The sequence below is a fragment of the Lepidochelys kempii genome, chromosome 2 (genome assembly GCF_965140265.1).
Source record: "Lepidochelys kempii isolate rLepKem1 chromosome 2, rLepKem1.hap2, whole genome shotgun sequence".
In the NCBI taxonomy this organism is placed as follows: domain Eukaryota; kingdom Metazoa; phylum Chordata; order Testudines; family Cheloniidae; genus Lepidochelys; species Lepidochelys kempii.
In genome coordinates this window covers 153,463,444-153,487,646 of record NC_133257.1, presented here as the reverse complement: position 1 = coordinate 153,487,646, position 24,203 = coordinate 153,463,444, and the positions used below count along the sequence as shown (strand labels likewise).

At 42.4% G+C, this 24,203-nt stretch overlaps 1 protein-coding gene across 2 annotated transcripts in view; it reads right to left on the bottom strand.

The window, feature by feature from the left end:
* Nucleotides 1-24,203, bottom strand: part of GABBR2 (gamma-aminobutyric acid type B receptor subunit 2) — an 842,917-nt gene that overhangs the window by 434,003 nt on the left and 384,711 nt on the right. For both annotated transcript variants that reach the window (XM_073332465.1, XM_073332464.1), the window contains exon 5: nt 13,828-13,893. In XM_073332465.1, the coding sequence (XP_073188566.1) occupies nt 13,828-13,893 (66 nt within the window). The remainder of the gene's footprint in view (nt 1-13,827; nt 13,894-24,203) is intronic.

The window sequence follows — 24,203 nt, the reverse complement described above, 5'->3', positions numbered from 1 at the left end:
TCAGCTTCTCCAAGAACGCCAAAATACCGATTAATTACCTGAGTGTGCCCCACAGCTATATCTTAATTAAATTGTGCACCTCCACAGTCCCACATCAATTCCATGCTTACCCAGCCCCACTGCAATTAATTTTGTGCCCCCAGCCCAACAGAAATTCTGCCCCTCCACCACACATATGCACCTTGCTCCACTGCACACCTCTGCTCCTCCTACAGCTGAAGAGGTTCATCGTCCTCTCCCCAAACCTGTGACAGAGGCAGCTCCAAGAGCTCTTGACCGCAGCCCTCCAAGACGTGGAGAAGGGCAGATCTAGGGGTTTTTCTTCCATCAGTACACTAGAGTAGCACTTAACAGAGTGCACTGGTCAGATAAAGTAGGTTTACTGCTGCTTTGCATCACCAGTGCAATACAAAGCAGCCAATGCGTAATCATGAATCTTCCTATCTGGCCAGCTCTCTGGGCTGACCAAATTCCCAGTTGGCCAGCTCCCAGGCTACTCACCTAGTGGGGAAGTTGGTGGGCTCCTGGGCAACTGGCTAGGAGGCAGAGACACAGCATGAAAATTTTGAAAAATTCTGTTTTTCAGTTCTTCCAAATCAGAATTTTTCAAAAATGTTGATTCTGTGAAAAATTTCACTTGTGGAATGATTTTTTTTTTTTAAATATAAAATTTTCCATGGGATGGAAATGCTGGTTTCCACACAGCTCTACTCTTGACACATATTCCAGTCAGGCTCCCTCACACTGCAGACTCATTTTAACCAACAGAATCATTGTATACAAATTGGCTATAGAAGAAGGGGAATGACTGGTTGAGTTCACTCTGATATTGTAATGGCCATTGAACTGGCCCTGTCTAGAGTCTATATAACAATTTTGCCTCATAACAATTAGATACAATAGTTTTTAATGTCTTGGCATAATTACTAATTTCTTCCAATATAGCAGTGGTTCCCAACTTATTCCGCCGCTTGTGCAGGGAAAGCCCCTGCCGGGCCGGGCCGGTTTGTTTACCTGCCGCGTCTGCAGGTTCGGCCGATCGCGGCTCCCAGTGGCCACGGTTCGCTGCTCCAGGCCAATGTGAGCTGCTGGAAGCGGCAGCCAGTATGTCCCTTTGCCTGCGCCACTTCCAGCAGCTTCCATTGGCCTGGAGCAGCGAACCCCGGCCACTGGGAGCTGCGATTGGCTGAACCTGCAGATGTGGCAGGTAAACAAACCGGCCTGGCCCGCCAGGGGCTTTCCCTGCACAAGTGGTGGAACAAGTTTGAGAACCACTGCAATATAGGGTATGCATAACTTTTGGATTAATTTTAACTATAGGGAAAGTTTGAAGAGTTGGTTATTCCATTATTAGGATCATTGGGACACAGGAATGACAGACACAGATATTAAATTTCTTAAAAGGACCAGCTTTTAATTAATTTTAACTCAAACCTATTAGGAGATTTATTTGTAAATTCTCAGAAAATGTATTAGATAGTCATAGAGCAAGCGTGGCATGTTTGGGGAGAAAATGTTATATTTTTCTTACATTACAAACAGCTTGAATCTATGGTCTAAATGCAAAATGGAACCTCAACTTTAACTACGGAAATATAATGTGTGTTTTGAAGTTTACCTTGTTTTCTCTTGTTTGTGTAATGTGTTTAAAAATTAGTCAAAACAATGAAAATATAAATCCATAAAACGCATAAAGTTAAGGTCACATTTGCACTGATAATCCTGTATCCATCTTCATCCATCCAATGAAAGTGTGTTCCAGATATAACAAAAAAAAACCCTTACTTTTCATGAGGGGGAGCATTGTTAAATTGCTGCCAGGGGTTCTGGAACTAGGGGTTCTGGGGTTTACACTTTTCTTCAATGGTTTTCAGTATCCCCACTATACAAAATGTTCGAATGCCACTAGTTGCTGCATGATAAAACTGTCATCTGATTTACCTTTGTTCTCTTGGATTTGTTGCCTCAGATAATGGGGCTGTAATGGGGTCTACAAATCTCATAGTGAACATAGACAGAAGGGGAAGGAGATTCTCTCCTGTTTATAGGCTAGCAGCTTGACCACACCCCCATATAGCTGCCAGAGCTGCCAGTCATGGAGGCAGGTACCCACAGCTGCAGCCAAGAGAGGAAACAAGGCCTGCTATAAAGAAGAGAACAGACAAAGACAGGGAAGCACAAGGGTCTAGGAGAGTAAACAGGCAACACCCCTGCACCACGCTGCCTCTGTGAACACAGCCAAGAGGCTAAAACAGACTGCTAGACTTAATTAGAGATGAGGGTCCAAGAATTGCCCTGACTGTGGGCAAATTAAGGAGGGCCAGTCAGACCACTCAAAAGACCATACCAGAAGCTAGTGACATGGACAACTATATCAAATACCACTAGGACTTTGTCTGAAAGCCTCATTTTGCATACTGCCTTATTTCAGTTGTCCTTGATGGTTTAACCAAGGCAGAATGAGAATATACTGCACGGTCCATAAACAACATTCACTTTAATGGCTCCTTTACAACAACCATACAGCACACTATGAAAACAGCAGAAGAAACTGAGACACCATGGAAAAATGAAAGGGAAATGCAAGCCAACAAGAGACTGCCTGTTACCAGTCACAGAGTGTACTGCTTTCAGAAAAACAGATTTGAGGACTGGGGAGTGTAAAAGCAATAATGAACTGAATCACCTCATCCGGACTAAGCAAACTTAAAACAACCTCAAAAGGTAATTAAAATACATATAGGGACCAATAAGTGACTTTGGAGCCTAAGTCCCATTGACTTCCCATAAAATGTAGGTGTTTAAGTGCTTACATAACTTTTGAAAGTGGACTTAGGTATATAGGCCTTGCTGAGCCCTGGGCATAACTAAGACTATGATCCAGAGTCAGCCTTTGCAGAATAGTAACACACTAGGTATCAGCTAACCATGTAAGCACATTCCTGACTGGAGAGGATGGTACAAAAATACACAAACCTCTCAAGTGACTGCATAAACACATTAATACGAGATGGTACAAGAACACACTGACCCCTCCTAAAGATAAGGATGGAATGACAGGATAATGGATGAGGAGGTTTTGTTCAAACCAGCAGGTACAAGGTGCAAGGGTGGTAACTAATAACATCTGGAGTGTAATATGTAATTTGTTTGTATCAACGTATAAATGGAGAAGTCATAGGAAGGGTATCTTTGTATTGGCATAGGGCAGTGGTTCTCAACCAGGGGTACATGTACCCCTGGTGGTACGCAGAGGTCTTCCAGGGTGTACATCAACTCATCTAGATATTTGCCTAGTTTTACAACAGGCTACATAAAAAGCACTAGAAAATTCAGTACAAACTAAAATTTCATACAATGACTTGTTTATACTGCTCTATATACTATACATTGAAATGTAATACAATATTTATATTCCAATTGATTTATTTTATAATTAGATGGTAAATATGAGAAAAGTAAACAATTTTTCAGTAATAGTGTGCTGTGACAGTTTTGTATTTTTATGTCTGATTTTGTAAACAAGTAGTTTTTAAGTGAGGTGAAACTTAAGGACACGCAAGAGAAATCAGACTCCTGAAAGGGGTACAGTAGTCTGGAAACGTTGAGAGCCACTGGCCTAGGGGACACCATCTTGTTATGTTGACTGAGCCTCTACCTTGTCACAGGCATACATGGGTTAGCGTCCCTATGACCTGTTGGACAGAGTGCTAGTACCTTGCTTTGCTGACAACAAAATTGGCCAAGTGCCTTCACCACTAAACTGAGCCTATGGTCTTTCTTTATGAATAACACTGAGGTCTGCTGAATCAACACACTCTCTGCTAGTGCAGAGTGCAACAACGCACTCTCTGCTAGCGCAGCCAACGTTTGAGCTCCAAGAACAACAGGTCTAGCAGCAGTAACAACTTTGCAGCACTAGCAACGCTCCACAGCGCCAGCCAGAAGGTGTTGTGGAAACGTTTACACATACTGCATTGTGGAGGCATTTTAGTATGTATGCTACTCTAGTAAAAACATTTTCCATTAAAAGTCAATGCTGTTGGATAGCCCCAAAAGGAAAAGTGAAAGAGAAAATGGGAAAATAAAAGAAGAGATTAAGGACTGGATTCTACTGCCAATGGAGTCAATACAAAACTCACATTGATTTAAAAAGGAGCAAATCAAGTCCTGGGAATTTGTGGTTTTGTATCAAGAGTGCCACATAAATCTTGCTCTGATTATTTAATAGAAGTTTATATAAAGGGCCACTTAAAGACTGTGAACTGAAATTGGTGCAATGTATACCTTTTTATGTTCTCCTCAGCAGACAGGGCCTGATGCAAAGTTCAATGAAGTCACTGTGGAAATTCTGGCTTCACTGGGGGTTGAATCAGCCCTTTAATTTGTTTAAATGTTTTCCAGGATGGTAGCCAATGTTCAGGTGACTTCTGTTCCAATCTTGGGGTGGTGTAGAGTAGGACTAATGTGCTTTGTACCCGTACACAGACAATTATGCAGATCCTGAGGTTGCCTTTTGGTATATTTCTGGCTTATCCACCAAGCATTCAAGTTATAACTTCCAGTATGAAAATCTGTCCTAATACAATAGCAGCTTACTTTTATAATCCCAAATTGCATCACTGGAAGAGATCAGTACTACCCTCTAGTGCACCTACCTGAAGGTACACCTAGGAAATCAAATATCTGGCAGCATACCTTTATTTTGCTAATTACATAATTGCACTCCCAGTCAAAATACCTCAGCATAAGTTGTTGGAGAACTTGAATCAAGAATATATTTCATGATTAACAATGAGCCTACATGACATATTGACACTCATTTTTATATAAATGATCCACTCAGAACTGCCCCCTTCTGTCACCCTAAATATGTCACAGCCGAGTCATGGGCAGCCAGACCTAGTAGTCAGAGCCAGAGTCTGCAGTCATGAGACAGGAGCCTTCTAGACCAGCATCTTCTAGACCCAGAATTTCCAGTTTGGGGAAAATTTAAATAAATAACTGGGTTCATTCCAATTCAGAACAAAATCAATTTTCAAAACGGCAAAATTGCCAGCAAACCATAAATCCCACATTCTGGCCAGCTCTAGTAATCAAACTGGTTTTTGCTCAACAGTCCATCCCCCTTGCTGAGTGCCTATGTGCTTTAAGTCCTATACACCCCTTCAGTCCATTGTCTTTCCCTCTAGCTATGCCTTCCTGACCTAAAGTCAGTAGAAGAATTTAAACAAAACAAAAGCAAAACTCATGGTACTAACATGATTTTTGTAGCCATCGCATTGTTCACTCTGCCTATTTGTTCTATCCATTTCCCCCCACCCTGTCTCTGTCCTGTCTATTTAGATTCTAAGCTCCTCAGAGCAGGGACTGTCTCTTATTCTGTTTGTACAGTAACTAGTGCTATGTGGCCCTGTTCTTGGCTAGCCCTTGGGCACTACTGTAATAACCATGATACATAAATAAACGAGTATTAACCCAAAAACCTTTATCTGTTATCAATAACTATTTACTAGTTATTAAACATCAGCCATGATACTGAACTTATTTACTGATAAGTCAGTATGTGATGAACATCTAATGAGCTAGGGACTTGACATTCTATACCCCAACTCGTAGAGCTACTATGTTCTATGCCACAGTATGCTCACTGCAGCAGTGAACAGAGAAAACATCCTTATGTTTAGGAAAGCAGGTAATTCATGTGTAGAATTGATTACTTGTGTTTCTGTATCCTTGGATGCGACTATTTGTCCACTATTGAAAGCTGTTAGGAAACTAGTCTGTGTTTTGAGAACAGAACAATCACAGATACAACACATACATCCTTCCACAGATCTCATAATTCTTTTTTAAATGTGGCTATATATTTTCTCTCTCTTGGTGTAAAGCCCTCTGTTGCAGCTGCAAATGCCCCTCCCTTTACCTCACCTACAGGGATGGGGGTGAGAGGGATTTTAGAGAGGTACAGGCAGGGAACATGGCTGAACTCCTCTCCACTGTGCCTCCATTAGCCTAGGAACCCTAAGGACAGATACATAAGTTAGAGCAGTCCCTAGGCTACTCCAACTTATGTCAGTGCTGAGGTCAGGAAACCATTACCAGCTCCCAAATGCCCTCCCTTGAGCCAAGCAGACACAAAACAGGGGAGATTCTAAACATCTCTCTGTGATTTAAATGCTAGAACAAAGTGCCTTGCATGTAAAGACAGTTTGAAGTTACTGTGGATTATGTTGAAGAGCATGTAGGGAGTAGTAGGGTAGGCCACAGAGGACAGTCCCATAACACACAAATGAACAGGGAAAGAATAGTATTTGTGATGGTTTTTTTTTTTCATTCCTAGTTTAAGAAAAGCACACATTTTTCTCTGATGTGGAATATGGGCAACACAGAGCACTGCAGGGAGTGTCTCAGAGATAATGCTACCACCTGTATAATCAGAGATGAGAAGAGAGAAAGATGAAACCTTTTTCATTGACATTAGGAAGCAAACAGACTTTTCTTCTGCTTCCCTAAAAAGTATCATGATACATCCCTGTCTTACCACTATTGCAACAGTGACAGCTGCTGAGTAAGAGTCAAAATATTTCCAAGTGACATATAGCAATCTAATTTTGAACTTTAGGTTTTTATTCCTTTTGCTGTGATGTATACGTTTCTGTTTCTCTATGCAAACACTGCAAGACTGCCTTGGGAGGAAAAAACAATTTTTGCTTTTTTATAAAAAGAGTCTAAAGTCAGATTTTGCCATTTTTGTTTTGCCTGCATTTTTTATTTGCAGCATTCACATAGGACCAACTCTGATTCACTTAGATTTCTTTAGATTAATTCAATATGAATACAAATTTTGGGCCCTTAAAATTTAGTTTATTCATTTCAATCAGATACTAATAAAGGTCCAAATACTGTTCCCTGTAATTTCAACAGGATCATGTGTGTATGCTCTGAATATGGATATAAAGTGTAAATTTGGGGTAAATGATTTAATTACATGATGATTTTGTACCAGTCTTTAATTTATACATACTTCTCTTAATTTCGGAAATCTTTGATTTTACATATTAATACTTGGTTTTGTTATGAATGTGTCATACAACTACAATATTCAGAAGAAGAGATTGTTTTGACTCTTCAGTTTTAATTATATGAATAGCACCATTTTGAGAAGTAAATGTAATGAGGATAGCTTCTGTAGTTAGTAATACTGGAATTCTCTCTTATTTTTGGCCACAGATTTCTTATTCTTTGGAAAAGGGAGGGGGGGGAAACCCAACAGCAAAAAACATACTCTGGCACCGCAGAAGAATTCCTGGATCATGGCCAGATACAGCAAGCCCTTAGTCTTTTTAGTAAAAATACCCATTTCAATGGTATTATTCACATGAATAAGGGCTACTTGCTTAGGCCCCAATTCAGGAAAGCACTTGAGTAGATACTTAACTATAAATATGGCCCTACCAAATTCACGGCCGTGAAAAATGCATCACAAACTGTGAAATCTGGTCTCCCTTGTGAAAACTTTTGTGTACTTTTATCCAATACTATACAGATTTCACGGGGGAGACCAGTGTTTCTCAAACTGGGGCTCCCAACCCAAAAGGGGGTTGTGGAGACTTCACAAAGTTATTGAAGTGGGGGTCACGGTATTGCCACCTTTACTTCTGCACTGCCTTCAGATCTTGGTGGCAGGACAGCAGCAGCTGCTCTGAAGGCAATGCCCCGCCAGTAGCAGCACAGAAGTAGGGGTGGCACCTTAAAGACTAACAGATTTATTTGGGCATAAGCTTTCATGGGTAAAACACCACTTCTTCAGATGCATGGAGTGAAAATTACAGATGCAGGCATTATATAATGACACATGAAGGGGAGGGAGTTACCGCACAAGTGGAGAACCAGTGCTGACAGGGCCAATTTGTTCAGGGTGGATGTAGTCCACTCCCAGTAACGGATGAGGAAGTGTCAATTCCAGGAGAGGCAAAGCTGCTTTTGTAATGAGCCAGCCACTCCCAGCCCCTATTTTAAAGAATCCTTATTGAGGTTACAGGAACAAAACACCCCGATGTGTAGAAAGAATAGTAAATATGGCAGGCGACTAGCATGGCTTAACAGTGAAATCCTTGCTGATCTTAAACATAAAAAAGAAGCCTACAAGAAGTGGAAGATTGGACAGATGACCAGGGAGAAGTATAAAAATATTGCTCAGGCATGCAGGAGTGAAATCAGAAAGGCCAAATCACACCTGAAGTTGCAACTAGCAAGAGATGTTAAGAGTAACAAGAAGGGTTTCTTCAGGTATGTTAGCAACAAGAAGAAAGTCAAGGAAAGTGTGGACCCCTTACTGAATGAGGGAGGCAACCTAGTGACAGAGGATGTGGAAAAAGCTAATGTACTCAATGCTTTTTTTTGCCTCTGTCTTCATGAACAAGGTCAGCTCCCAGACTGCTGCACTGGGCAGCACAGCATGGGGAGGAGGCGACAAACCCACTGTGGAGAAAGAAGTGCTTCGGGACTATTTAGAAAAGCTGGACAAGCACTAGTCCATGGGGCCGGATGCGCTGCATCCGAGAGTACTAAAGGAGTTGGCGGATGTGATTGCAGAGCCATTGGCCATTACCTTTGAAAACTCATGGTGACCGAGGGAGGTCCCGGATGACTGGAAAAAGGCTAATGTAGTGCCCATCTTTTAAAAAGGGCAGAAGGAGGATCTGGGGAACTACACACCAGTCAGCCTCACCTCACTCCCAGGAAAAATCATGGAGCAGGTCCTCAAGGAATCAATTCTGAAGCACTTAGAGGAGAAGAAAGTGAGCGGTAACAGTCAGCATGGATTCACGAAGGGCATGTCATGACTGACTAATCTAATTGCCTTCTATGATGAGATAACTGGCTCTGTGGATGAGGGGAAAGCAGTGGACATGTAATTCCTTGACTTTAGTAAAGCTTTCGATACGGTCTCCCACAGTATGCTTGCCAGCAAGTTAAAAAAGAATGGATTGGATGAATGGACAATAAGGAGGACAGAAAGCTGGCTAGATAGTTGGTCTCAATAGGTAGTGATCAACAGCTCGATGTCTAGTTGGCAGCCAGTATCAAGCAGAGTGCCCCAGGGGTCAGTCGTGGGGCCGGTTTTGTTCAACATCTTTATTAATGATCTGGATGATGGGATAGATTGCACCTTCAGCAAGTTCACAGATGACACTAAGATGTGGGGAGAAATAGACACGCTGGAGGGTAGAAATAAGGTCCAGCATGAGGATTGGGGCCAAAAGAAATCTGATGAGGTTCAACAAGGACAAGTGCAGAGTCCTGCACTTAGGATGGAAGAATCCCATGCACCGCCACAGACTAGGGACTGAGTTCTGCAGAAAAGGACCTAGGGGTTACAATGGACGAGAAGCTGTTGGAGTCAACAGTGTGCCTTTGTTGCCAAGAAGGCTAATGGCATTTTGGGCTGTATAAGTAGGGTCATTGCCAGCAGATCGAGGGACGTGATCATTCCCCTCTGTTCGACATTGGTGAGGCCTCATCCGGAGTACTGTGTCCGGTTTTGGGCCCCACACTACAGGAGTGATGTGGAAAATTGGAAAGCATCCAGAAGAGGACAACAAAGATGATTAGGGGACTGGAACACATGACTTATGAGGAGAGGTTGAGGGAACTGGGATTATTTAGTCTGCAGAAGAGAAGAATGAAGGGGGATTTAATAGCTGCTTTCAGCTACCTGAAAGGGGGTTCCAAAGAGGATGGATCTAGACTATTCTCAGTGATAGCAGATGACAGAACAAGGAGTAATGGCCTCAAATTGCAGTGGGGGAGATTTAGGTTGGATATTAGGAAAAACTTTTTCACAAGGAGGCTGATGAAGCACTGGAATGCATTACCTAGGAAGGTGGTGGAATCTCCTTCCTTTGAGGTTTTTAAGGTCAGGCTTGACGAAGCCTTGGCTGGGATGATTTAGTTGGGAATTGGTCCTGCTTTGAGCAGGGGGTTGGACAAGATGACCTCCTGAGGTCCCTTACAACCCTGATATTCTATGATTCTATGATTCTATTCAAGCCCAAATTAATGGTGTTAAATTTACAAATGAATTTTAGTTCTGCTGTTTCTCTTTGAAGTCTGTTTCTGAAGTTTTTTTGTTCAAGTATAGCTACTTTTAAATCTGTTATATAATGTCCAGGAAGATTGATGTGTTCTCCTACTGGCTTTTGTATGTTACCATTCCTGATGTCCAATTTGTGTCCATTTATTCTTTTACGTAGGGACTGTCCAGTTTGGCCAATGTACATGGCAGAGGGGCATTGCTGGCACATGATGGTATATATAACATTAGTAGACGTGCAGGTGAATGAGCCTCTGATGGTGTGGCTGATGTGGTTGGGTCCTCTGATGGTGTCGCTAGAGTAGGTATGGGGACAGAGTAGGAAATGAGGTTTGCTACAGGGATTAGTTCCTGGGTTAGTGTTTCTGTGGTGTGGTGTGTAGTTGCTCGTGAGTATTTGCTTCAGGTTGGGGAGCCGTCTGTTAGCGAGGACTGGCCTGCCTCCCAAGGTCTGTGAGAGTGCGGGATTGTTTTCCAGGATAGGTTGATAATGTGCTGGAGAGGTTTTAGCTGGGGCTGTACATGATGGCCAGTGATGTTCTGTTATTTTCCTTGTTGGGCCTGTCCTGTAGTAGGTGATTTCTAAGTACCCATACCACTCTGTCAATCTGTTTCCTCACTTCCCCAGGTGGTATTGTAGTTTTAAGAATGCTTGATAGAGATCTTGTAGGTGTTTGTCTCTGTTTGAGGGATTGGATCAATACCATACTATGCCACCCTTATTTCTGTGCTGCTGCCTTCAGAGCTGGGTGGCCGGAGAGTGGTGGCTGCTGGCTGAGGGCCCAGCTCTAAAGGCAACAGCACAGAAGTAAGGGTGGAAATACCATATCATGCCATCCTTATTTCTGCATTGCTGCTGGCGGCAGCTCTGCCTTCAGAGCTGGGCTTCTGGCCAGGAGCCGCCACTCTCTGGCCACCCAGCTCTGAAGGCAGTGCTGCCACCAGCAGCAGTGCAGAATACTGCAACCCCCTTACAATAACTTTGTGACCCTCCCACAACCCCGTTTTGGGTCAGGACCCCTACACCATGAAATTTCAGATTTAAAATATCTGAATTGTGAATAGGTGAATTTTTATTGGACTTCTGTGCTAGTCATGGATTATCCATAATGAATACCATGTTCAAACACAAGGTTACTTGTAAATGTACTTGGTACCAGAACACCTTGGGCTGAAGATCGATGATCAGCTTTAAAGTCGTCTTGTCAGACCTAAAGCCATATGTTCTGAACACTCCGGTGAAGAGAGGGGCAGAGCTGGCAACTGATCACCACTTGGTGGTGAGTTGGATCTGATGCATGAGATGCTGACCGGATAGACACAGGAGGCCCGTATGATCAGTGCACATTAGCTAGGAATGCCTCATGGAGGACCCTGTGCAGAAAGACTTCAATTCCCTTCTCCGGAAGAACTTCTCCTGCATTCTGGGTGAGGTCTTGGACATTGAGTCTGAGTGGACTGTTGAGGCAGCCACGAAAAGCTGTGACCTGAAGGCAGTTAGTATCTGTCATGGTGGCACCCTACGACCCACTGGTGGACTCCAGTGGTGAGGGAAGCTGTCAAGTCAAAGAAGGAAGCCTTCCGAGAAATGCTCATGAAATGGACTCCTGATACAGTTGAGAGGTACTGGCCTCAGCCCCTGGCGGTTGTTGAAGCCCAGGCTTGGGGGGAATTTGGAGAGACCATGAAGAATGACTTCCAGATGGCCTCAAAGGTGTTCTGGCAAACCATTCATTACCTTAGGAGGGATCAGCAAGATGTTGCCCAGGCTGTACTCAGCAAGGGTGGTGAAACACTGACCTTGACTAAGAAGATCATAGAGAAGTGGAAGGAGCACTTTGAGGAACAAATCAACCCAATGTACACACCCCCCTTTCAGGAGGCAGCACCGGAAACCTCCAGTGAGATCGGATCTATTTCTGATGCTGAGGTCGATACGGCAGTAAAGTGCCTTCGTAGTGGTAATGCAGCAGAGGTGGGCGAGATTTGCCCCGGAGATGTTGAAAGCACTGGACAATGCTGGGGGGTCATGGTTAATGTGCCTCTTCAGTGTTGCATGGAAGACAGGTGCAGTATCTCTGGCCTGGTAAACCGAGATGGTGGTCCCACTCTTTAAGAAAGGAGACCAGAGAATGTGTTCCAACTATGGGGGGGGGGGATCACACTCCTCAGCCTCCCCAGCAAAACCTATGCCAGGGTGCTGGAAAGGAGGTTGCGCCCATAAGTTGAACCTCAAATTCAAGAGGAACAATGAGGATTCCTTCCTGGCAGTGGAACAATGAACCAGCTCTTTGTTCTCTCACAGATACTCAAGGGCTCATGGGAGTTTGCTAATCTGGTCTACCTTTGCTTTGTAGACCTAGAGAAGGCATATGACCGTGTTCCCCGAGATGTCTTGAGGGAAGTACTGTGGGACTATGAGGTGCCTGTATCACTTTTTCATGCTATTTGGTCCCTCTATTTTTGGAGTGAGAGTTGCATTCACATTCTTGGCATTAAGTTGAGTTCGTTCAAGATGGACATAGGACTCTGCCAAGGATGCGTCTTGTCCACACTCCTGTTCATGGTTTTCATGGACATCAGTGCATCTGGTACAGGGACTCGGAGGTGACATCTATGCTGTTTGCAGATTATGTTGCCCTTGCTTCTTCAGACTGTGATCTCTGGTGCACACTCGAACATTTAGCTGCAGAGTGTGAAGTGGCTGGGATGAGAATTGGCAGTTTGGAGGTCATGGTCCTCTCCGAGAAGAAAGTGGACTGCTCTCTGCAGGTGAGGGGGGAGCAACTGCCCTAAGTGGATGAGTTCAAGTATCTAGGGATCTTGTTCATGAGTGATGGCAAGTGGGAGTGTGAGATCAATCAGTGAATTTGGTGTGGTGGTGGCAGTGATGCGGGCGCTGTACTGATCCGTGATGGTGAAGTGGGAGCTGAGTTCTTAGACGAAGCTCTTGGTTTACAGGTCACACTATGTCCCCATCCTCACTTACGGTCATGAACTTTGGGTAATGACCAAAAGGATGAGATTGCGGGTACAAGTGGCGGAAATGAGGTTTCTCCACAGGGTGGCTGGGCTTGCTCTTTGAGACAGGGTGAGGAGTTTGGCTATTTGGGAGAGCATTGGAGTACAGCGGCTACTCCTCCAGATCGAGAGGTGCCAGCTGAGGTGGGTTGGGCATCTGATAAGGATGCCCCCTGGGAGGCCTCCATTGGAACTATACTGGGCACATCCCACTGGGAGGAGGCCCTCAGGCTGACCCAGGACATGCTGGAGGGATTATATCTCCCGACTGGCCTGGGAACAATGGGGAATCCCCCAGGAGGAACTGGAACCTGTTGCGGAGGACAAGGAGGTCTGGTCCTCCCTACTCTCCATGCTGCCATGACCCTCACTAGGAAAAGCGGCATAAAGGAAAAGGAAATAGGAAATATCTGAAATCGTTAAATTTATTATTTTTAAAATCCTATGGCCGTGAAATTGACCAAAATGCACCATGAATTTGGTAGGGCCCTAACTATAAACCCATACTTGAGTCCCACTGAAATCAAGTGCTTACATGTTTTTCTGAATAGGGATGGATTTAAACATGTGCTGAAGAGCTTCCTGGAACTGAGGCCTTATAGGTTTGCAGAGTGGCCCACAGAATAGCAATTCGAGTTTTCAGATGTACGTTTATTGAAAGGTAATTCATTCTTTCCCCAAATATGCAATTAAACATCTTTACTTACACAACAGAACACTTTTGCTGCCATTTGCTCATCAAACTGGCCAAGGATTATCCGAACATCATTACCCTGTGGACAAAATAACGTATCTAAGTTTAATGCAGTCACAGGCCTGGAATAAACTATATTCAAAATTATTTCTTCTTCTAAGCGCCCAATTTTGCCACACTTACTCAGACTGAGGAATATTGTATTTTTGAGTAGGCCCTTTGAAATCACTGTGACAACTTGCAGAGTAAGGTAGAACATAACAGGTAAGATCCTCAGCTGCGGGTAAAAGCCATTTTGGAGCTATGCTAATTTACACCAGCTGAAGATCTCGCTCATTATGAATAAAGGTGGCAGAACTACATTTCAAACAAATAATTGAGAAATAACAATATTGAGAAGAGAATAGTAACTTATTTTGTATAGCTACATATTACTATTCAATAATACTAAGAAATAGCACAGATCAAAAGGATGATTTGCTTTGTCTTAATTTTGCACTTAAAAAGCAATTGCAAATATCTACGGATATATATTTTACAGTACACAGTCAATGATTTCACCTTATCAGTCAACATAGACAATGGACGCTTGTAAATGAGAACACACATTCACCAACTTTGATAGCTCCTAGAGGTTTTATTCATATTGCTACTCTTTCCATAGACGGTAGAACACATCAGTGCCGGGGGCGGGGCGGAGGGTTCTTTGGGAATCCACAACTGAAGTAAATAGTCAATGAAGGCCATTTTGCCTTCATGCCCAGAATATGTTAATGAAATTTTCAGATGACTTCAGAAACTGTAGCTAACTTTCTGTTCACGTGTGAAAAAATAGTACAGATAAACATTAAACACAGAGCAGTCCATTACAACTCTCTGTAACTTAATACTGCAATTATTTTCACAACAGATGGATGTGATCAGACAGGGTTTGAACAACTTGCTTTTTTTTTTATGGGTAGTACAAAATGGTTTGTTAGCTTGCTAGTGCCACTTTTTTTTGTGAAACAAAATATCAATTTGAGTTTAAATGGTGGAAATTATTTAGCTTTTTATAGATTTTATAGATAATATATCTCATCAAGAGGTATGGTCTGTAAAGAACTATTTTACTCTTAAAATTATCTGAAGCTAAATAGTTTTTAACATTTGCAAGTTTTACAGTACATGATTTTCTTTGGATGTTCTTAACCTGTGCAGTTTCACTAAGCTTATTTATTTTGTTTACTTAATCACACAGTAATAAACTACTGTATCTGAAACAGATACATTTAAAATCTAAATCCAATTAGCTCACATAAAACCAAGAAAAATAAGTTATTTTTATTAAAAGGAGTCTTATTCATATGAGCCCAAAAATGTTTGTTAAAGACAAAAGGGAAAAAATATATATGACAATGAAACAAACACACACCTCAATCAAGTTCTGTACTTTAAAAAATTATAAAACTATCCTGATTGTTTTGAGACCCTTAACTGAATTGTCAGACTTCTGTGCACATAAAATCTCAGCTTAAACATTATAGTATCTAAAAACTAAACTGAACTAAAATAAAATTAATAAAAAAATTTGCTGAAAACAAAAAATGAAACAAACAAAACCTGTTAAAGTTGAAATTTGAGACCCATAAAAATACAGTAATTACATTATAGTTCCCACAGCAACAAAAACACATCTTTAAAATGTGTTTTCTTGTTGTTTCATAAAACAGAAAGTATTTGAGTCACTATCCTTTATATATATATATATCACCTTTGGACTGAGAACAATCATAGGAAATTTCAGCCCAAAATATTAAGTTGTTAGTCACTGAGAAGACAAGTTTGAGAATCTTATTCTTTACTGTAGTGACTCTATAATTATTTTATTGCAAAATATTATGCAAATTGCAATACACATTATGTCCTCTTCAGTAATACCCTTGTCCTTTTTAAATATCCTCGTTGCCTACAGGGGTTCTCATTATACTGATATCACTGTGTAATTAGTTTGGCAAACAACATATAGCCTGAAATCTTTCTACTTTGAACACGAGTGTGTGTTCTATGTTTGCTGTTTTTGCAAGGAAAGAAACAAACATTCAAGAAATTCCTTTATTAAATGTTTACGAAATGAGGCCAGATTGTTAAAATAGCTCAGCACCCAACCACTGTAATCTAGGCACCTAAAAAAAGTGACATGATTTTTCAAAAGAGCATTTAGGAATCCAGTGTGGTGTCTAGAGGTGAGGCCAGCTGTCTCTTCTCCTGCCTCCCTCCAGAGTTAGGGAAGTTCCTGTTTCATGTCGTGCTCTCAGAGAGGGTTGGGGAATAAGCTACTGGGGCTATGTGTTATCTCTGTGGGATGATTGTGGGGTTATGTTCTCTCACTTCCTACCACTCCCTTGAACAACTGTTGTGGGAGCTTTGGTTCCATATGGTTGCCTAAGGGATTTAAAGCAGAAGAGGCTTTATGAGGAAGGTGTTGCTAACATAAGAGACAGCAAAGAAGAAGGCACAAAAGCACTTGCAGGAGAAGTGGAGAAATGGATGGTACCACCAGCAAACCAGAATCAGGGACAGAAGCTACTGAACATACAAGAGTAGATAAATAGAGAGGGGCAGGGCTAGGGAGGATGTCTAAGGACAAGAAGCATGAATTTAATTTAAGTTCTGAGCACTCACAGCTGCCAAGTCAATTAGAGCTGTGCTTTGAAAATACTGAAGTGCTTTAAAATACTAAGTACTCTGAAAAATCAGGCCAAAAGGGGGCACCTAACATTAGTAGACAATTTTGGTATTAATCTCTCTGTCCCTCAGTTCCCCAGTTGTAAAAGGAGAATAATAATACCATCTGTTCTCACAGGGGTGTTGTGCATTAGTGTTTCTCTCTCATTAGTGTTTGGGAAGCACTCAGATGCCATGATGACAGCAGAAATGTCCAGGAGGAAATTAATAATTTTGTATACAGTGCAAGTTCGGATGGTAGTTAATAAGATCTAGGGACACACATTGAATGAGGAAAATAAAAAGAAATATTAAATAATTGCCTGTTCATAAATGAGTCAGGAATCCTGTGAGGGAAAAATAGGATGTTATCATGTCATTAAAGACTGTATCATAAGGAGGCCGAATTAAAGTTGCATGGGTAACCTTAAATCCAGCATTTCCTAACTTTGAAGGGCTTGACTTTGCGACCTGAATATTCTTTTAATGTAGGATTTTTGGATGTAATCTACATAGAGGAAAAAAGAGGACAGAAAGAGAGACAGACAGATCTTTTGGTGCTGTACAGCCAATTCACACTGCACAGCCTCCATAATCTTGCTGTAAAATAAGAACACAAGAACTTAAGAACGGCCATACTGGGTCAGACCAAAGGTCCATCTAGCCCAGTATCCTGTCTTCTGACAGTGGCCAATGCCAGGTGCCCCAGAGGGAATGAACAGAACAGGTAATCATCAAGTGATCCATCCCTTGTCACCCATTCTCAGTTTCTGGCAAACAAAGGCTAGGCACACCATTCCTGCTCATCCTGGCTAATAGCCATTGATGGACTTATCCTCCATGAACTTATCTAGTTCTTCTAGTTCTTTAACAATCTGAAGAAGGATCACCCCAGAGTAAGGATGACCATCCAGTGGGATAGAGCCAATGCAGGGCTCTTATGTCACACACTTTGCCTGTTGCTGGTGTGGCAGGGAAAAAGGGGCATAGCTGTAGAAAAGGGGATGTGGCATTTCTGTTCCCCCGTGGCCATTACGGCCTGCAGCAGAAACACTGGAGTGCAAATGTGAGCTGTAAACCTCTGCCTTGCACTCTGCCATTTTGACATAGCCAAAGATCTGGTCCAAGATTAATTACCTCCCAGTGCTCAAAGGCAATTACTGCATGTAAAAAATACTGATGCAATAAAAATAATATAATGCCCACATAATGTTTATATGGCTGATTTCCCAGAACGGCAATCTTAATTTTTGCCTTGGGTTCTAGCCTTAAGGATAATCCCCTTAATCTTCCCTTTACCCCGCACCGCTCTCACAGCCCCTCCTTTTGGACTCAAAGATTAAGACAGAACTAACTTCAGAGCCAGAAAATTCTGCTCTAAATCAACCAGAGGAATCATCAATGTGTGACACGAGGCATTTGATCCCTGCAAAGGATGAACATAACATACTAATTTAACAGTAGTCCCCATTCCTGAAGAAATGGATGACTGGGCCCACAAATTAGAACAATACATATCTCTATTATTCAGGAACTAGGCTCACCCAGAATACTGTATTTTTTAATGCTTTCAACCTTAATTATGTATAAATCTCCAGAGAAAATGCGACTTTCATGAGTAAACTGGCGGTTGCCCAGCTTTGCAAACTTGCTTTATATTACTGTTACCCCAGCAACATAGCTTGTGAATCATTTATTAACCATTGTGAGAAACACATTTTCAAATCAAGCCAAGGCAATCACTCTCCTTTTCATTTACTGAGGCAGTTAACTGAAATATCAAATCAGGAGATGGGAAAATCCCCATGTCACAGTGCTATAGAAAACAGAGGGCCAAATCCAGTGGTGATGTCAAAAGCAGTGTGAGATACATGAGAGTAAAGTCAAGTTCATCAATTTGGTGTTCCCTGGGAACTGCCATTCTTTCTATCTCTATCCCTTCCCTACCTACATAGGATAAGTAGGTGCCCTACCCACATTCTTCATTCATGCTCTTCCACTTTAATCCACTCATTGTGCCCTGCTGCTGGCTGACCTTGCTTGAGCAAGTCACTTCACCTCTCTGTGCTTCTGTTTCCCCATCTGAAATATGGGGAAAATGAAACTGACCTCTTTCGTAAAGCATTTTGAGATGTCTAGATGAAAAGTGCTGTGTAAGAGGTAGGTTATTATTTTTGTTATAGGCAGGGCTAGTAGTAAATCCTGTTATTAAGATTGCCTCACATTTTAGGCCCTGTTTTCAGTTGCCAGACTTTAATCATTTGGGCCAGGTGTCTATGGTAGGTATTATTAATATTGTTGTTGTTGTTTTGGAAGGCGAGGAAAGGAGGAGGGAATTTCAGCCAAAACTATTGAGATGTTTCTGAGGAAGAGGATAGGGAAAACCTGCAGTCAGGCTTGGCTGTTGAGGGGCCCTCAACAACTGCAGCTTTGATCCCTGCCATCTTGGAGGTGGTAGACAGTCTGTTTCCTACAGCTGAGTATTTTTAAACTCAGCCAAAACAAAGGCTCAGGGATAGTAACATCTGCTAGTAGGAAAAAGCATTAGGCTAGAACCCATGGATTCTAAGGATAAAGACACCAATCACCTGGGATAATCAATGTGCAAGGTTTATTCCTTGGCTACACTCAAAGTAAAAACTGCCAGCTATCAACCACTGTTGGCAATGTGATTTCCTTGCATAGACCTCACTATTGCCCTGGCACTAGTGGTCTTTCAGGGGGTTGATACAAAATTTATAGCACTACCCATGGGATCTAGAACAACTCTTGCTGATTTCCAACAGGCAGGAATATTCCATCTTCCTTTGAGAACAGCTCACTGTTACACTGAGCTAAAAAGCAGCCTACTTGACAGGACAGCCTTCACATACTTTCATATACTGATCTGTGGTCTAATTGAATACATCCTTGGTTTGTGTGGGGAGAGACATCTATCAGATAACATTATATTCTGCACTCTCTCCTTTTTATAGCACCAAAGATTTTCACCAAATGGTTTGCTGTGATAACTATTTTTCTCAGAGGTCAGATCATCTATGCCTGTATTTAAACTCTGGCCGTCAGTACAGTGTGCATATTGTTGCTATCCTAGGAACTTTGTGTAAACAAGGAATGGTTTATTTTCATCCCCACACAAGAGGGGGAGTCACTGGAGTCCTCAAAACTGCAAGACTTTCCTGCCAAAGGACTCATTCAGCTAGGTGATACCTGTTATCAGGCTACATGTGAAACTTCTGTGGGATTGCTTTTAGATATACCACCATCATCTGAACACTAGGAACACCTAAAACATAATGGTAATAATAATGGTATGGCCCAAATATTCCTGAATGTGATAGATGACAGATTTCTTCACAAAATAGTCACTGAACCAACAAGAGGTAATGTCATTTTAGATTTAGTACTGGTAAGTATTGAGGAAGAAATGGTTGTAGAGGATAACCTTGATTTGAGTTAATTCAGTTTAAACTAAATGGAAGGATAAGTAAAACAAGTCCTGCAACTTGGGGTCTTGATTTCAAAAGGGCAAACTTAAAAAAAATAAGGAAATTAGTTAGGGAAGTTGACTGGTTTAAAGAACTTCAGGATCTGAATGTGGAGGAGGCTTGCAATTACTTTAAATCAAAATTGCAGAACTATCTGAAACCTGCATCCTAAGCGAGTGGAAAAAATTCTTAGGGAAGGGTTGCAGACCAAAATGAATGAACAAGCATCTAAAAGAGGTTATTAAGGGAAGCAGAAAGCATATGCAGAATTGAAGATGTGATGGATCAGCAAGGAAATCTACCTTTTTAGAGGTCAGAAAGTGTAGGGGAAAAGTGAGAACCAAGCACAGTTGAACCTGACAAAGGAATTTAAAACCAATTGTAATTGATTCTATAGCCATATAAATAAAAAGAAAACAGGAAAGAAGAAGTGGGACCGCTAAACACTGAGGACAGGGTAGAGATTAAAGATAATCTAGATATAGCCCAACACTTCAATTTTTAATAAGAGTGAAGAGGAGCTTGTGGGCAGTGGCAGGGTGGCTAATGGGAACGAGGATATGGAAATAGAAATGACCACATCTGAGGTAGAAGCCATACTCAAACAGCTTATTGGAACCAAATCAGGGGGCCAGGATAATCTCCATCCAAGAATGTTAAAGGAACTGGCACATGACATTGTAAACCTAATAGCAAGGATTTTTAAAGAATATGTAAACTTGGGGGTCATGCCCTATGATCGGAGAAATGCAAATATATGTTTAAGAAAGGGGGGAAAAAGGTGATCTGTGGCTGCTGAGCAACTCCGGGGTCCCTCTGTCGCCGCTGCTGGTGACTGGGAGCTGAAGTTGGGCACTGGCTGCTTCTGGCCGCTGAGCCACTGCAGGGGGGACCCCTGCCAGCGGCGGCAGCTGGTCAGCTCAGGGGTCACCACCGATGGTGGCAGCTGGTCAGTCACTGGAGGCTGGGCTGCTGCAGGGCCCCCGCTGCTGGCCACAGCTGGTCAGCTGCTGGGGCGCCCAATGTCATGAAGGTCACTGGAAGTCATGGATTCCATGATTTCCACAACACAAAATCTTAGCCTTATTTATAATATCTGTGTTACATATCGCAATGTAATATTTGAACATTTCTCTTGCTTGCTTTAACCTTGAAAATAACACTAATTTCCTTTTCCTGTTTAATAAATCTTCACATAGTTTACTACAGTATTCGCTACATGTGTTGTGTTTGGTGTAAGGCCAAAGCATACTTGACTTGGGGTAAGTGATTGGTACTTCGGGTTTAGCAGTAACCTGAATATTGCCAAAAGAAAAGGAGTACTTGTGGCACCTTAGAGACTAACCAATTTATTAGAGCATAAGCTTTCGTGAGCTACAGCTCACTTCATCAGATGCATATCGTGGCCATGATTCTTGGTGTAAGGGGCCATCTATCACAAAGATATGCTCAGCTGGGAAGCAAGACAAACCAGAGTACCCCATGGGGACTGTCTGTGACTCTGTGTTAAGACTGTCAAAGTGCCTATGTAGTTTGAACTTGGTGCAGTTGGTTGGTGAAAACTAAGTTTACAACTCACAACCAATTTGGGATTTGTGCCTTGGTATTTTACAGTCCACCCTGAGATTGGTACTCGTGCTCTTGTGTCACCATTGGAAGCTTCACAGGAGTAAACAAGAGGGTCTTCCTTTGCTTTAAACTTGGACTATTTATTATACTTGGAACAGGTAAAACTGTCTTTGTGTTCTGTCAGGGTGCGTTTGGTTGCAAATTTTCATCCTCTGATGCACAGGATGACAGTCTTTGCTTACCTTGCAGTTGCAAAGTTTTTAAAATAATTGCTCTAGGGCTGCTTGGGTAGTTGCTGTGCTGTGATAGCAATGGAAAAAAAAGAGACTGGATTCTCCATTGCAATGCATGGAGTGTGCTATGGTTACTATAACAGGGCAGGTTCTGTGGACACAGGGAATATTCCTTTGGTGAGTAAATCTCCTCTGCCCTGGGATTATAATCTTGACTCCATGAAACTGACTGTGCCTCTGGACAAAAACTGATCAGATTGCTTTCTGCTCTATATCTCTGTGAAGATGATATTCATTACAGTCAGAACTTCAGCCCTGATGGTAAGTGAGATACAGGACTATGGCTAATCCTCCCAACACCATATTCAATACAATAAAATGTGGTCATAAGAACATAAGAATGGCCATACAGGATCAGACCAATGGTGCATTTAGCCCAGTATCTTGTCTTCCAACAGTGGCAGAGCCAGATACTTCAGAAGGAATGAACAGAACAGGGCAATTATTGAGTGATCCATCCTCTGTCATCCAATCTCAGCATCTGGCAGTCAGAGGCTTAGGGACACCTAGAGCATGGGGTGGCATCACTGACCACCTTGGCTAATAGCCATTGATGGACCTATTGTCCCTGAAGTTATCAAATTATTTTTTGAACCCAGTTATACTTTTGACCTTCACAACATCCCCAGCAACGAGTTCCACAGGTTGACTGTGCGTTGTGTGAAGAAGTAATTCCTTCTGTTTGTTTTAAACCGCCTCCCTATTAATTTCATTGGGTGACCCCTGGTTTTTGTGTTGTATGAAGGGATAGATAACACGTCCCTATTCGCTTTCTCCACACCAGTCATGATTTTATACACCTCTATCGTACCCCCTCTTTTTGTCACCTCTTTTGTCACCTCTTTTCTAAACTGAACAGTCCCGGCCTTTTTAGTCTCTCCTCATATGGAAGCTGTTCCGTACCCCTGATAATTTTTTCCCCTTCTCTGTCCCTTTTCTAGTTTTGCTATATCTTTTTTGAGATGGGGCAACCACAACTACACACAGTATTCAAGGTGTGGGTGTACCATGGCTTTATATAGTGGCATTATATTTTCTGTCGTATTATCTATCCCTTTCCTAATAGTTTCTGACATTCTGTTCACTTTTTTGACTGCCTCAACACATTGAGCAGGTGCTTTCAGAGAGTATCCACAATGACTCCAAGATCTCCTTCATGAGTGGTAACAGCTAATTTAGATCCCATCATTTTATATGTATAGTTGGGATTATGTTTTCCAATGTGCATTACTTTGCATTTATCAACATTGAATTTCATCTGCCATGCTGTTGCCCAGTCACCCAGTTTTGAGAGATCCTTTTGTAGCTCTTCCCAATCTGCCTGGGACTTAACCATCTTGAGTAGTTTTGTATCATCTGCAAATTTTGCCACCTCACTGTTTTCCCCTTTTCCCAGATCATTTATGAATATGTTAAATAGGAGTGGGCCCAGTACAGAACCCTGGGGGGCACCACTATTTACCCAGAGGTGCAAGTAAGCTGGTTCGGCAGGGCTGCTGATGCGGGGGGAGGGGGGGCAGCTGCCCCAGGGCCTGGCAATTTAAAAGGGCCAGGGACTCCCAGCAGTGGCCGCAGCTACCCTGGGCCTGGGGGAGTCTGGCCTTAGCCCCGCCCCTTCTGCCTGAAGCCCTGCCCCTTCTGGGGATTCAGAGCCACCCCCCCTGACCTTGCCCAGGACCCTGGCCGCCCTGCGTAAAAGTAAGTTATTTAAGTTACTTTCACGCCTGTATTTACCTCCCTCTATTCTGAAAACTGACCATTTATTCCTACCCTTTGTTTCCTATCTTTTAACCAGTTACTGATGCATGAGAAGACCTTCCCTCTTATTCCAAGACCGCTTACTTTGCTTAAGAGCCTTTGGCAAGGGACCTCATCAAAGGCTTTCTGAAAGTCCCAAATATACTATATGCACTGGATCATCGTTGTTCAAGTGTTTGTTGCAGGGGCACCATTTAAGGAGGGTAAGGAGGGGCTCTTACCCTCTCCTCGAGTTTCATACCAGAGGTCTGCTCACAGCACATGCCATAGCCCCAGACAGAGCTCTTAACTACACCATAGCTTGAGTGTGATATGTGATGAGTTCTGTGCTGCTCCCAGCTTCCGAGCTTGGGGCAGGGAGTTTGTTTATAGAGGAAAGCAGGGTGATTAAGATAGCAAAAGGCTTGTCATTAAATTAAATTAAGGATTGTTAGATGGTCCTGAAAGCATTGCCAGGCACTCTAGTGAACAGATACAAAACAAAGGATAGGAATAAATGGTCAGTTTTCAGAATGGAGAGGGGTAAATAGTGGTGTCTCCTAGGGGTCTGTACTGGGACTAGTGCTATTCAGCAT